Here is a 14436-nt window from a genome sequence, read left to right as displayed (position 1 = left end):
AACCTCCAGCTAAGAACCCTGTTTCCTTAAGACGCAGGCAGCCTTAGCGACCGCTCAGGGCGAAAGCAGAGGTCTGGACGCTCGGCCACGAGGAGCCCTGGAGCTGCTGATTTTTACTGAGTTCATTTAATTGCCCTATAGCTGCGCTGCTTTATGTCCCGAATTGTTCACAGTTTTGCCCTCAAATTGAGGAGATGAAGAGGAAAAGAATTTGAAGGCGAGACCCCAAGGGTGGCTGGTGGCCACAGAGAAACCCCGGTCTGCCGCCACAGTGACCGGGGAAGTGGCGGGCTCCAGTGTAGCGGACCTGGGGTTTACCTCCAGCTCTTGTTTAGGAGGCAAAAGCCACAGCCAGTGTCATGAAACCTCATCATTTATTTCTGCATTTTGTTGCTCTTCTTATTTTCTTTAATATTAAAAAAATTTATTGAAGTACAGTCAGCTACAACGCGTCAGTCTCTGGCGTGCAGCACAATGTCCCAGTCATGCTCATTCATACACATAAAGCCCCACAGGATCTCAGTGATAAACTCTCAGGTCCCAGACAAAGGGCGATGTGTGCTGTAAACCAACAGATCAATGAGAAACACCCAACTTAATGCTATAAAACGGCTTCCTTCTGATTGAGTGAAACAGTGTTTCAGCAGCTCTGAGGCTGATCAGTGTTACAGATCTGTCTCCTACTGCACCCCGGTGGCGTCTCTGCTTACCTCAGGGACACCGCCTTTCCCCTGCGTTGGACGTGACAACCATTAGACCGTGAACTCTCTGGAAGTAGGAACCTTTTCCCATATTTCTGCAACCCCAGTGGTCAGCCTAGTGCAGAGAGGCGGAGAAGACAGACTCAGTTCACGAACATGTGGTCCACGCGGGCGGGGACCCTTCGTGACTTACTCTCCACTGTGTCTTCAACGCGTAGTTCAGACCAGGCACGTATCAAGATCTCAGATATGTATTTGGTGAGTGAATAAATAGGTTAATTAAGAGATGCAAACATTCAGCCTTTTTCACTCATTTGAGCTTATGGCCCATGTTAAAATATCCAAATAGAATTTTAAAAAAATAGACGGCCACTTGGACAACTTTCGCTCACACAGCCAAACAGCTGCATGTCGGATGTGTCCAGATGTTTGACGTTATGAGTCTGAATGACCGAGCGGCAGACTTCCCCAGCTGTCTTGACAAGGGCAGGTTCAATCATTTCCTTTGTGAGCACTGTGAGTTAGCCTTCTCTTATATAAAACCGGGGACAAAACAGGATTTGTAACCCAGCTCCTTTCTAGGTAAGGGCGATTCCGTGCTGGGTTAGCCGGCACGCCATGTGTGTGTGACTCCTCTGCGTCCCTTTCTGAGCTGACGTGTCCTTCTGCTCTGGGAAACGACCTGGATTTTCTGCTTACGATTCACCTCTCAGAACGTTGGGTCATCGGGGGTGACTGTGGCCTGGTTTCCTGCCTGTAAACTACTTTTCTTTTGATCGGAAATGCTCCTGTGCTCTTGTACCACTGCCAAAACAGCACGCTGTCACCCGGAAACAGTAACAAGATAAGGGGGAAAATGTAGCCCCTCCTGGGCTGTCCAAGCGTGCTTTCCCATATTTGCGTACAGTAAACGCTTGCTGTTTGGGTGTTTCAGCAAGTAGCCTGGCAGGTCAACAGAAGCACAACAAAGCAATGGTAGATACTCAGACTTGAAACAGACCAGGAAACTAAGAAATCTAAAGTGCCTTTGGAATCACAGAAAACATGTTATTACAAAATCGTTTTAGTACTGGGAAAACACTGTTTTAGCCAAAGTCTCAACATTTTCAAATAACTTATAGTAAAAACTATTGTGTGTGCGTATATAATGCCAATCAAATCGCTTTTGTCTTAAACCATAAACCTGTTTTCTGGCCTGCCAGAGCGTTCTGATGATGAAAATGGGTAAAACCACTGCAGACCCTCAAGACTACAGGTGCCCAAAGCTGCTTTTATGTGTAAGAAACACTGAAACGTTTGGGTCCCCAGGGGAAAAATCCTGCGTTCATCTTGCCAAGAACGTCCCATCAGGAACGTTTCAGGAAGCGCTGGCGCTCCGATCCCTCATTCCTTCGCACCTGGTTACTGGCTACTGACAAGGGCCCGAGGATTCTCATCCTGCTTCCTGGGGCCTTTCCAAAGCTGTTCTCTTCAAAAGGGAAATTTCCCTTTGCCGACACTGAACCAGATCTAGACTTCAGTTTGGTTAGTATCTTATATATTTGATCAGAGGATTTAAAATTGGGGCCCAAAGAGAAGGTACCTACAGATACTGTTCCCAAATACACTGCTTCCGGCGTCCGTCCCGTGAGCTCATCCAGCGTCTATCCCCTGATCTCACTGAGCGGAGAAGGCATCGCTCTGTCATAGGGCACAGGGGCTGTAACAAGCCCTGTGCGTTTGTTACTGTCATTATTTTTTTTTCTTCAAAAGCTCCCTCCATGAGAATTAAACTAAAAACAATTATGCCACAGGGTTGTTCAAGAGTAAACAAATGTTGAACATGTCATATCTCCACATTTAACTTTCAACTGTTAAGCATAAGTCATCAGAGAAAATCAAATGGATATGCAGATGTTGTAGACTACAGTCCTACACATACAACCCTGCTCAGACTCGTGGGGAAATGTCTCTGCCCTTGAAATGTCAGAATTGAGACTCACAACTTACTAAAATATTGTTAAACCGCACTGTGTTAGAGCATAATTTTCAAAAATGTAAAATCGTTACTCTTGTGCAGATACAAAATGAAACACTTTTTTAAACTTAAGAAATGAATGAAGGAGGCAGTAAGATGGTAAGCCAAGTCCAAAGTACTTAAGAATTTGTGTGTATATGGGCTGTTTGACAAGAAAATGTTAGAACAAGACAGCTACACTATGTATAACACTGGTTTAAGTCCAATAGAACCGCAGACCACAATCCCCGGGTCAGCTGATGAACGGACGGAAGTTACCTGCATTGCTCCCAGGCAAAAACCTACACGTTAACCTTCGCCCCTGCAGAGACGGATGGTCCAGGCAATAAAACCAAGTCCAGCACTGCACTGAAAGAGTAGCCAGTGGCCTTCTGTCTGTCTCCAAGTTTCAGGTAAGTTTCCGACTACTTCTTTACAGAGAATGCATCTGGGTTTTCTACACATTTGACTATCTTCCTTTACCTTCCTAATCCTGCACATCAAAGTATGAGAAATGTCCACATCACAGCAATGTCAATAACCCAAAAGAGAATTGGTTTCATAGGACTGAATCAACATCCATTCATTCATCAGATGTTTCTCAATAACAATAATAATAATAGTAATAAGTGGGGGGTGACATTTATTGAAGCCTTCCTGTGTTCAGATACTGTGCTTCACCTCCATTATCTTACTTAATACCCAGCGAAACTATGGAACAGCTACTACTGTTGTCTTCATTTATTTTATTTATTGTTAATCCCCAACTTACACAGCCCAAGTTAGCTTGTGCAGAATCTCACCTGGTAAGTGGTGGAGCTGAGCACAGGCCAACGTCTGTGGAGCAGCAGAACCCACACTCCTGACCCAGGAAGAGTCTCCTAACCGCAGGGATGGCGGCTAAGACCCAGCCCCTGCCTTCAGGGAGCTGCGGTGCAAGTGCAGGGGGTGAAGGAACTGTTAATTACAAGACGCAAGTGTTACGGGGTGGTGAGCACAGATGAGGGGGTGCGAGGGTGTGTGGGAAAGGCACGGGACCCAATCTGGGGGCCATGAGAGGCCTTGTAAGGGGAAGCCTTTGTAAGAGTCATTTCGTCTGGTGCTGTGATTTGACTCTATTGTTGCTTGTTTTCTGCATTCATCAAGCCACCCTGGACTGAACCCGAACTTTCACCCTGTCAGCAGCCTATCTATCTCTTTCATTTTCCCTTAACTAGAAAAGAAGGTAAGAAATGCCAAACAAAACAAAACAAAAAACCACAAATGTAAATAACTACCCAGGTCTTATAAAGGATCATTATTTGCAAGGTATAATATGAAACCCTTTTATTTTTCAAATACTGATTGGTCACTGTAATGCTTTGATGTTTAACCCCTAGTAAGACTTCTGTAAACTGATTACTGGACATCCCATTGAGGTATGAACATCATCTTAATTTCACAAAATGGGCCAACACACCTTAGATGTTAAAAAGGAGAGAGATATGAACTGGGAGGTCACATGCAGCCCAAATGCACATCTCAGGTGAACACCCCGTGATGCCTCCTAATCTGTGCAGATCTGACACCTTCAACTCAGAATTTTCCTCGAGATTCTGTTAGAGGCATTTTCCTGCTAACATTTAAGCCTTCGCAGCATCTGTTAAAAGTACGTGATCGCCACTGGGCCCTGCGATGCTGGTTTCCTTGTGCCATCTAGTGAACAGGGACAAAGCATTAATAGAGAATGAAATCCAGGAAGCTATTGCTGAAGATACGAAATTTAAGAATATTTAAGGCATATAATCTTTTTTAAAAAGCCATTTATCTTTGCTATTACTGAATAAATACTAGTGCCCTTTCCATAAAATTCGTAGACTCAAAAATAAAGGTTTTATGAAATCTAAACAGAAAATAATTTTGAAGTGTGGCAAAGAGGTTTTACTTTTACAAAAGAGCATTTCCATTACATTTTACTTTTTTCCTTAAACAGTTTTCTTAATAGTCACACTCTGTGTTTTTGTCTGTCATGCCCTTTACATGAATGCACAGCAGTTTCAAATAAAATAAATTTCAGCTCTTTGCTTAACTAGGGAAGAGGTTTTCATTTAGATTTTCCCACTTGATTCATTTGAATTTACCAATTCTACTAGTGACATGCAAAAACGATTGCTTAACTTGTAAACATTGTTGAGTTTTGTTTCTGTGTTTAGACCATGTTGTTGGTGGCATGGACTTGAGAAGGCAAATACCACATTTCTTGTGTGTTTTCTCCACTACTCCTCTTGTTCCCCACATCCTGGTCTGAAAATGCTATTCTTGACCTCATTTGACTGCATGTTATTAAGGAACAAGCCTTCTGAAAGATACAGTGTAACATAGCAGCAACTATAACTTGCAATGGAAAACAGTCTTCCAATACAGCTTTTGTGTTGTCCTCTACACCTGCCTAAATCATCATTTTCCTGACACTGCGGTGGAAACACCTGCAAGTGAGGAATAGAAGGAAATTTCCTAAGTTTGACTTTTAAAAAAAATCTATAGAAAACCTATGTGAACATAGTTAATGGTGAAAACCTAAAAATTTTCCCACTAAGATCAAGAACAGGGTAAGGATGTCCCTTTTCACCACTCCTTTTCCTCATCTTATTGGAAGTCCCAGCTAATGCAATAAGACAAGAAAAAGGAACTAAAAGTTATACAGATTGGGAAGGAAGAAATAAAACAGTCTTTGTCTGCAAATGACACGATTACCTGTGTAGAAATACAGTAGAATGGAGGTTACCAGGGCTGGGAGGAGGATGGGAACTGGGGAGATGTTGTTTGAGGGTACAAACTTGTAATCAGTAGATAAACAAGTCCTGGAGATCAAATGCAGAGCACAGCGACTATAGTCAATAACACTGTATTATAAACTTCAGAGTTGCTAAGAGATTAGAACTTAATTGCTTTCATCACAAAAAAGAAATGATAATTATGTGACATAAGAGAAGTGTTAACTAATGCTAGAGTGGTAATCATATTGCAACATATAAATGTAACAAATCAACACATTGTGCACCTTAGATTTACATAATGTTATCTGTCAATTATATCTCAATATATAGAGAAACAGAAAGAGAGGTAACTCAAAATGGATCACAGATCTACGTGTAAAATGCAAAACTATAAAACTCCTAGAAAATAACATGAAAAAATCTAAATGACATTGACTTTTTTCAGTCCAGAGTTATCATAATTGTGTATCTGTTTTAAGAATAAATCTGTAACTATCAAAAGTTTTAATTTTGTGGGTCTAATTTTGCAATTTTTGCTTTACTGTATCAGACATAATTACATAGCCATAAGAAAAGTTTCTGTTCTGAAAGAAAACTGGTGAAATTCCTTCTGTAAAAGACCCACTTGACTTGAATAATGAATAATTCTTGAATTTTTTTCCCTACAAAAATTATCTCAGGACTCCCTCTGGTGGCCTTTCTCAAAAACAGACTTTGTTTTCAGGACTCAAATTTTCAAAGAAAATGGACCAAACCCCTGAACAATTGTTGTGAGTGACAAAATACGCAGTGAAGCAGCCTGCACCCTAAACGCCTGTATTTAAAGATGTTCGGTCATATATCCCTCCATTCAGAGACACTCCTTGAGTGCCTGCTGTTAGACTGAGATGTATTAAAACGTTTAAGAATTTATTTGAGAAAAAGAATCTGTTAGAACCCGGCAGCGCCAAAGCGGAAGTGGCCGGGCGCCCTCCGCCCTCGGGGTCCGGGGAGACTTGCAGGAGCGCCGCGGAAGCCCAGCGAGGAAGTCCCTGGCCGGCTGCAGAGGCGGCGCCCCACTGGGAAAGCCTGGGGCTGCCGTGGCGGTTTGTAACCCGAGGCACGGGCGGGCTGAGGTGGTGGTTCGCTGCCCAGTCTGACGGTCTCCTCGTCTGTTCAGTTCATCTCTGCCGTGTGTCACATTCTGCCTTAGATGTCACAGATTCGTGGGACTCAGGCAGCACCACGCCTGCCCTCAGGGGGCCCTCCTTCCCGTGGGAATGACAGACAAAATCAGAGAGAGAGAGAAAGGAAACACCTAGAAACTGCAACAGAAACACACGAGGAGTCAGAGGACAGCAGTGAGCAGCAGGGCGAGCCCTTCTCGGGGGACAGCACTCGGCTGGCCCCGGGGGACAGGGAGGAACTGGCCACGTGAGAGCTGCGAGGCACCCCAGGGGCCAAGAGCAGGTGCAAAGCCCCGGAGTGGGGCAGTGCGGGCGGGGTCCGGTGGGGGTCCAGGCCGCGGGACACCCGGACTGGAACCGTGTGGCCCCCCGGAACATGGCAAGGAGTTTGGACTTCATCCAAACTGTGATGGAAATCTATTGAAAAGGCCGATTCAGGACAGTGAGTGGAAGAAGTTCTGTTTCCCGAGAATCTGAATTGCCGCTGCATGGCCAGAGAGTGATCAGAGCGAAGCAGGAGTGGCTGGCGGGACCTGGTTACAAGGGTGTTTCAGTGGAGGCGGCTTGTGCTGGGGGGCTTCAGGGAGGAGGGGGGAGAGAGGGAGGGAGGGAGGGGCAGGGTGAGAGGAGGAGAGAAAGGAGAGGGACGGAGACAGGGAGCGAGAGCAGGGTACTTGCAAGATCTGCTTTAAAGGTACAACCTAAGCCCCTGCGGATAAACTGGACATGGGAGCAGGAAAAGAGAAACAACCAGAAAACTCACATCCAGATGAGCGATGCACACCCTGGGGGGTGGGGGCGGGGAGGGGCAGAGGTTTGGGTGAAGGACAGATGTTCCGCTGAGGGGCTTGTTCACGGAAGGCTGCTGTGAGACATCCGAGTACAGACGTGAAGGAGTCAGACACGAGAGCCTGAAGAGCAGAGGAAACGTCTGTGGACAGGACATCCGGGCATCGTCAGCGAATCCAAGGTGACACCTCGGACTTGTCCAGATCGCTGGCCAAGGGTGGTAAAGAGACCAGTGGACTCTGAGGGACACTCTGGGGTCTCCAGGAACGCACACTAGGAATGGACGGTGGGTGAGCCGCGGTGAGGGGACAGGGAAACTGGGTCAGCCGAGGACAGTTTTCACACAGGTGGAATTGTGGAGCTTTCTGAGTGGCTTGGCTGGGGCCAATGAGGTCGGAGGCCTGCAGAGCACACAGGAGGAATTTGGACGCGTGGGCTTCTTTCAAGACTGGCCACACAGGCATGTGGATAAAGGACCAATAGGTTCACAGGAAACATGTTGCTCAAAGACCATTTCTTCTTTGTAAATTTGCATTTTCTTTCCAAAAATAAAAGGTGTTTAAACATACAGAAAAAGTATGAAAGATAAATGTACAGAAGGGTTTATGAAAGTGCTTAATTGTATAGAAAAGCCAAAACAGAGTTACAGTGAGTATGTTTTCCCTTTACCTGTAAATATTTTTATGTATTTGCTTTGTTTTTATAGCAATATAAATGTACACACAAGTATCTTGCCAAATAATTTGAAAGTAAATAACAGGTATTATGACACTTCGTCCCTAAATGTTTCTATCTTCATATCCTAAGAATAGAGAAGTTCTCCTATAGAGCTAAAATATCATACCACAACTAAAGAAATTACCCCCAAATCCCTAATAATTTAAAAATTCCAATCCATATTCAAATCTCCTGAATTGTTCACAAAAGCTCTTTTAGCACTGATATTTCAAGTCATGAGCTGGTCAAGGTGTGTGCGTTGCCTCTGATCACTATTTTTCTTTAGCTTCTTTTAACGTAGCATGTCTCCCTCATCTCTTCCAGGTGTGTGTCACGGCGACTTTGGGGGGATTCAGCCAGACAGTTGTCTTTCAGAACTGCCGTCCACTCTGATTTGAGTGATTGTTTTCCTTCGTGGCAGTCTCTTCTCGAGTCCTCTAGCCCTAATTTTTCTCTGTTAACCAGAAATTAGTCAAAGGTTTAATTAAGTGACAGTTAAAAACAGCGATGCTGTGTATGTTATAATGCGGCATATATACACACACATATGTACGTGTGTGTACGTGCACACATGTCTGTGTCCTGGGATGTGTTTTCTTTCTTTCAGCATTTTCTCATTTCTCTGGTTAAATGTACTTTTTGGAACTTGGGGAAGCCTAGGAGACTAGTTTTTCTACAAGAGGCCGACAAGAGCTGAGGGACTGTGAATGTGCCGAGGGGGTGGAGGGGGTTGTCTGTCCCAGGAGGGCCCCAGAGGGCGCCGCTCAGTTACACCATGTTCTCGAGAAATAGAATATTCACTCGCCACACAGAATGTTTCAGCTTTTATTTTAAACAGAGTTTCTCTGCAGAGTTCCTGCATTTCTCAAAATAACATCTCAGCACGTATGTTACATAACTGTACTAAGTTAAGTGAGACTAAATGGACACTTTTAAATGCTGGAAGTGGTACAACCGAACAACACAGTTCATAGGAAGACAGCAAAAAGTCAACACAGAGCTAAAACCTTTGCAATGCAGTGACGTGAGTTAACTCTGCTCTGGCATATTTATGCTACCTAGGACCTAAGTCACAGGAAGGAAGTCTGAGACTTACGATCTGGACTTCTACATGCTAATAGGACGGCAACAATCTAGAAATAACGACACAACAGCTTATCCAATGATTTAGGAAGCTGGGACGAAACTGAAGTCCTGGATCCTGTTTAATCACACACACACCCTATGGGGATGCCAATCCATGCCTTGCTGTGGACAACACAGCCCTGTTTCTCCAGCAGTCTTCTTGGTAGATTCCAAGACAGTCAGGCTGATCTGCCGTAGGGATGATGTAGTGGACAGATGGCTCACACGGCTCTCCCCGATCTGTGTCGCCAGAAGATGTCAAAGTACAGCCTCTGGGTTTATGAAGACAGATGAGGTTTCAAACCCAGATGATCACACTTGGCTGTTTGTGGCCAAATGTCCACTTTACTCTTTACGTCCATCACTTTAGACAATGCAGCAATTGTTCTAAGCTTAAAATTTTAATTTGGAAAAATTATTGAGGATCAAAAAAACAATGTGAGTCACAAAAAAAATCAAGAGAACATTTCCAAGAAATGTGAAAGATACGAAAATGAATTCCAAGAGGTGTCTGAAGCCCACCAGCAAAGGACTGTCTAAATGCCATAATGTGTATCATTCAAAATGCACTGGAGATGAAAAACCATTTCTTAAAATTTTACTATTATTTGTCATTTAAGGTAGGTTTCTAAATTTACATTTTATAAACTGATAGCTACGAATAACGCCATTGCTCCTAATTGCTTTAAGAGCTAAGGAAGCAGTTCTTATTCACAAAAATCAGGGAGTGAGTTTGCTTCCCCCGACCCAAGGGAGAGTTTTACCTTTCCACCTATTTTGTATAAAGTTTTTTGAAACTAAGTAATCGAGAAATTTGTTAATGTCCATCAAACTAAGTCAAAATCTCCTGCCAGCAACACTCATACACTTTATTACCCATAATATTGACCACAGGAAACAAATACTTTTAGAAATTTTCATTGTTGTTTGGAATTCATCCCAAAGGGGAAAAAAAACCACCTTTTCAAACATTGTGATCAATGACCACAGCCTGGTTAAGGCTCTGCCCTCACGTCTGACGTGCAAACTGTCTGTGGCTGGGCAGGCCCAAGGGTCCGTCCTCTGTCTCAACCCACTGCTGTCTCCCATCAATAGACGTAAAGACAGGCTGCTGTCGGGTTTCCCTTGTCGGACCAGACCGGACATCTACCAGTTGCCGTCTGGGACTAAGCGAGGGATTTAGTACAAACAATCCATAGCTCCCTGAGGAAAGGAAGCCAGGAGAGGGAAAGACGAGGGTGCCAATCATTTCAGCCTCCTGGCTCCCCCTAAGGCGGAGAGGATGCAGACTACAGGAGAGAGGAACGGACACGCATTTCCTCTTGATCTCAACTCCTCACAAAAACTTGTGAGACTAGGACATAGCTGTTTATAAAGTTCTCAGACTTGAAAAACAATGCTCTCACAAAGAATAGCAAGTAACTGCTCCAAGAGGTATGAGAGGTCGACGGGGGGCAGAGGGGCGTGGGGGAGGGAGGCCCTCTGGAGAGAGGTGATGACAGCAACCAAGTCCCGTAAAGAGCAGGTGCGCGCACCTGCACACGCAGCTGTTTTAGGATGCGCCGCGCCGGCAGCCGGCTCCGCCCGGGGGCGCCGCAACCGCGGCTGGGGGTCTCTGGGCTCCCGACCGTTCCCGAGCCCGGCAGCCGGGTCCCTGCAGTCCGAGAGGAGTGGAGGGCTTCCTGGTGACAGCAGGGGTGGGAGCGCGGAAGGGCAAGGAAAGAAGGGACTGGAACAGGAAGGAGAATTATCACCGTTCTTTTCACATCACTGTTGCGTAGGCATCATGGCCAAATTCCATCCTTCTTCACCCAAACCCCGCTGGACGCGCGCGCAAACACGTGCAAACACACACACACACACACACACACACACACACACACACACACACACACACACACACCCTGCCCTCCCACCCGAGCTTCACTGTGTCCCCTCGTCAAAGACCCTGGCGGCCTCGGCATCTCTCCGCACCTCGGGGGGGTGGGGGTGGGGGGGGGGGGAGGGACCGCCCTGGCCCTCTTTCTCCAGCGGTGGGAGCGCGCGGAGAGGGGCTAGGGGCCCGGGCCAGGCTGCTCGGCAGCTTGAGCAAAAGCGCAGGCGGCCGGTGCGGGAACCCGGAGAAGCCAGGTGCAGAGGCCAGCGGGTACCCGGAGAGCCGGGCCGAGGATGGCTTGGGCGAGAGTCAGGAGGGGAACGGGAAGAGGGTCGCAGCAGTTCTGACCCCTTCTCCTCCCCCTCCTCCCCTTCCATGTCAAGCTGGGAGTCTCTTCAGTGCCGTTTGGCATTAAGGAGCTGTCTGTGCGCTCTCAGCCGCTAAGAGTCTCACGCTCCGCGTGCTCCCGCATCACCCGGAGGGCTTGGCAAATTCAAACTGCGGGCGCAGCCACAGCGCGTCCCAGTCAGTAGGTCTGGGGAGGAGCCCGAGAATCGGCATCTTCAGCAAGTTGGGAGTGGGGTTGGGGGTGGGGAGGCTCAGGGGGTCAGGGACCACCCTGAGCGTCGGGGCGCCGGCCCCTCGCGCGCGGCCTCAGGCGGCGGCGCGGCACGCCAGCAGCTGGCGGAGGTTCCTGCGGAAGCTGTCGTCCAGGAAGGCGTAGAGGAAGGGGTTGAGGCAGCTGTTGGCGTAGCTCAGGCTGGTGATTAAGTAGGAGGCCGCGATGACCAGCGGCGTCTGCGGGAGGTCGGTGGTGAGCGCCACCACCGTGCTCAGGTGGTAGGGCGTCCAGCAGAGGAGGCAAGCGGCCAGGATCGCCACCACCAAGACAGTCACCCGTTTCTTCGCGCGGTCCAGGGCCCTGGCGTGGCTGTCGAGGCGTATGGAGCGCAGACGGCAGAGCAGCGCGGTGTAGAGGGCGCAGATGGTGGACACGGGGATGGCGAAGCCCAGCACCAGCGTGTAGAGGCGGCTGGCGCGCCACCAGAACGCCTCGGGCTGCGGGAAGACCAGCACGCACTGGCGCCGGCCCTGCTCGTCGTCCAGCCCGGCGAAGACGGCGAAGGGCAGCACGACCAGCGTCACGAGCCCCCACACGGCCAGGCTCACCGCGCGCGCGGCCCCGTACGTGCGGCCCGCCACCCGGCGCGACTGGGCGGTGGCCAGCACCACCAGGTAGCGGTCGGCGCTCATGACGGCGAGGAAGTAGAGGCTGGAGAAGGTGTTGTACTGGTCGATGACCACGATGAGCTTACACATGAGCTCCCCGAAGGGCCACTGCCGCAGCAGGAAGTCGGCGATGTTGATGGGCAGCACGAGCGTGAAAAGCTCGTCTGCCACGGCCAGGTTGAGGATAAACAGGTTGGTGACCGTCTTCATGCGGGGCGCCCGCAGCAGCACGCACAGCACCGCCGAGTTGCCCGCCAGCCCCACCGCGCAGATCACCGCGTACACGACCGGCACGGCCACGGCCAGCGGCGTGGGCAGCGGCGGCGGCAGGCCGGACGCGTTGGGGCAGGCGAGCGCTGGCCCGGGGCACGACGCGTTGGCGCGCCCCGGCCCCCAGGACGACGCGTTGTGCATCCTGGCGAGGGCGGGGGGAGGGGGGGCGGGCGGCTCTGTCTCTTCCTCCGCCGCCCTGCCGGGCTCTGCGCTCTCTGGGACCCGACCCGCGCTCCGAGCCCGTCTCCGGCCTTCCCCGGAAGGCGCGTTCCCGCCGCCCTCCCTGAACACCCGCGCCGCGGACTCCGGGGCTGCAACGCGGACCTGGAAGCACAGGCCCGGCTCGTCGACGTGCAGCTCCGGGAAGAAGTGCGGTTCCGAGGGGAGGAGGCGGCGCGGCGCCCAGCCGGCCCCACGTGATCGCTCTCTGCTACTAGTTGAAATCTTATTCTGACCTGTTGGCTACATCAAACGAAGTGCTGGGGGAAGAGTCCTTACCTTTATAGGAAAAGCACAAACCCACTTCCCCTGCTTTAGCCCCACCCCGCCCCGGGGAGGTCACCCCAGCGAATCCTGCAGCGGCCAGCTTCTGTCCCCCGAGGTCCCGCGCGCCCCTGGTAACTGCGACTCCAACAGCAGCCTCTGTCTCACCTGGCGGGTCCAGGGGCAGGGTCTGCCCCTTCCGGACGGTCAGCAGAGGGGCCGGCGGATGCCGGGGACGCTGCGGCGCCAGCCGGCTGCGTGTCCGCTCCCCGCGTGCGCCCGGAGGCGGCCGCCCGCGCCTTCGCTGGTCCCGCCCGCGCGCGGGGAGCTCGGGGCTGGCGCAGCCGCAACGGCGCTTCGACGACCCGTCCGCCGCCCCCGCCGCCCCCCCCCCCGCAGCCAAACAGCCGGACCGAGAGCAGCACGACCCCAAAATTAAGGAATTCCTTTCTTCGTTTCAGTAGTGTGACCTCACCCCGTTTGAATTAATGAAAAGCGCTCCTGGTTAAGAATTCAATGGAAGAGAAACATAGGGTGTTAACGGCCTGTTTTAAAAGGAGAGCAGGAGCTGAGGCTCCCAGTCCATATTTTTAACACCACATCCGCAATGGACTGATGTAGTTCTAAACTTTAAGTTACGTCCCTACTGCATGGCTGGCTACACAGATGGGGGACGTGACGGCAATTCTAAAATGCAAATCACCCGCTTTATGTCACTCTGCTCCCCACAAGGTTGCAAGATTGTTAGGAACGTGTGTGTATGTGTATGGCCTGGCATTAACAAAGACAAACTGCTCCTGGTTGTCCTCTGAAGAGAACGACCCGCCACCGCAGCGGTCTTGCCAAGGCCGGCGGAGCAGCGGGACCTGGCCTCCATCTCCCGGAGCCGCGACGTCTTCCACTGTTAAGGGGAACTCACTGCAGGCACCTCCCCTTTGAGGACCCAATGAAATAAAATCAGTATTAGTCCTCTCCCATGCCTACTTCCTTCCTTTGGGAGACCCAGCAAATTAAAGCAGAGGAGTCTGTCTTGCGCCCCTCCAGTAATCTTCCTTTGCAAGCGCCGACAAAAGCCCCACAACGTGCGCCTCTGGTCCTTTAGGAAGCGTTTGTGAAGTAACGAGCCTGAGACGCTGAGGAGACTGGAAGGAGGCTGATTGGAAGGGGCCAAACCTCTGGGGGGCATGCACTCAATCCTCTTTTTTTTTTTTTTTTACTAGAATCTACATAATTTTGGCTTCTCTGCAGTTTCATGCTTTGCGTGATGAAAATGACAGGCAACTCGGGCTATGTACATGAGCAAGAATATCTGAGAAGACACCAT

The 14436-nt window shown here is 49.4% G+C and overlaps 1 protein-coding gene across 1 annotated transcript; it reads right to left on the bottom strand.

Annotated features, from left to right (window-relative positions):
• Nucleotides 1–11780: 11780 nt before the first annotated feature.
• On the bottom strand, nt 11781–12770 carry NPBWR1 (neuropeptides B and W receptor 1). Its single transcript, XM_011000473.3, has one exon. The coding sequence runs from the start codon at nt 12768–12770 to the stop codon at nt 11781–11783; it is 990 nt and encodes a 329-aa protein (XP_010998775.2).
• Between the last annotated feature and the right edge of the window lie 1666 nt (nt 12771–14436).

This window comes from Camelus dromedarius, chromosome 30 (genome assembly GCF_036321535.1).
Source record: "Camelus dromedarius isolate mCamDro1 chromosome 30, mCamDro1.pat, whole genome shotgun sequence".
Taxonomy (NCBI): Eukaryota; Metazoa; Chordata; class Mammalia; order Artiodactyla; family Camelidae; genus Camelus; species Camelus dromedarius.
This window is presented reverse-complemented; position numbering and strand designations above follow the sequence as displayed.

What these genes read in the sequence shown, in the direction of transcription:
- NPBWR1 (XM_011000473.3), bottom strand. Translation starts at nt 12,770, where the DNA reads ATGCACAACGCGTCGTCCTGGGGGCCGGGGCGCGCCAACGCGTCGTGC.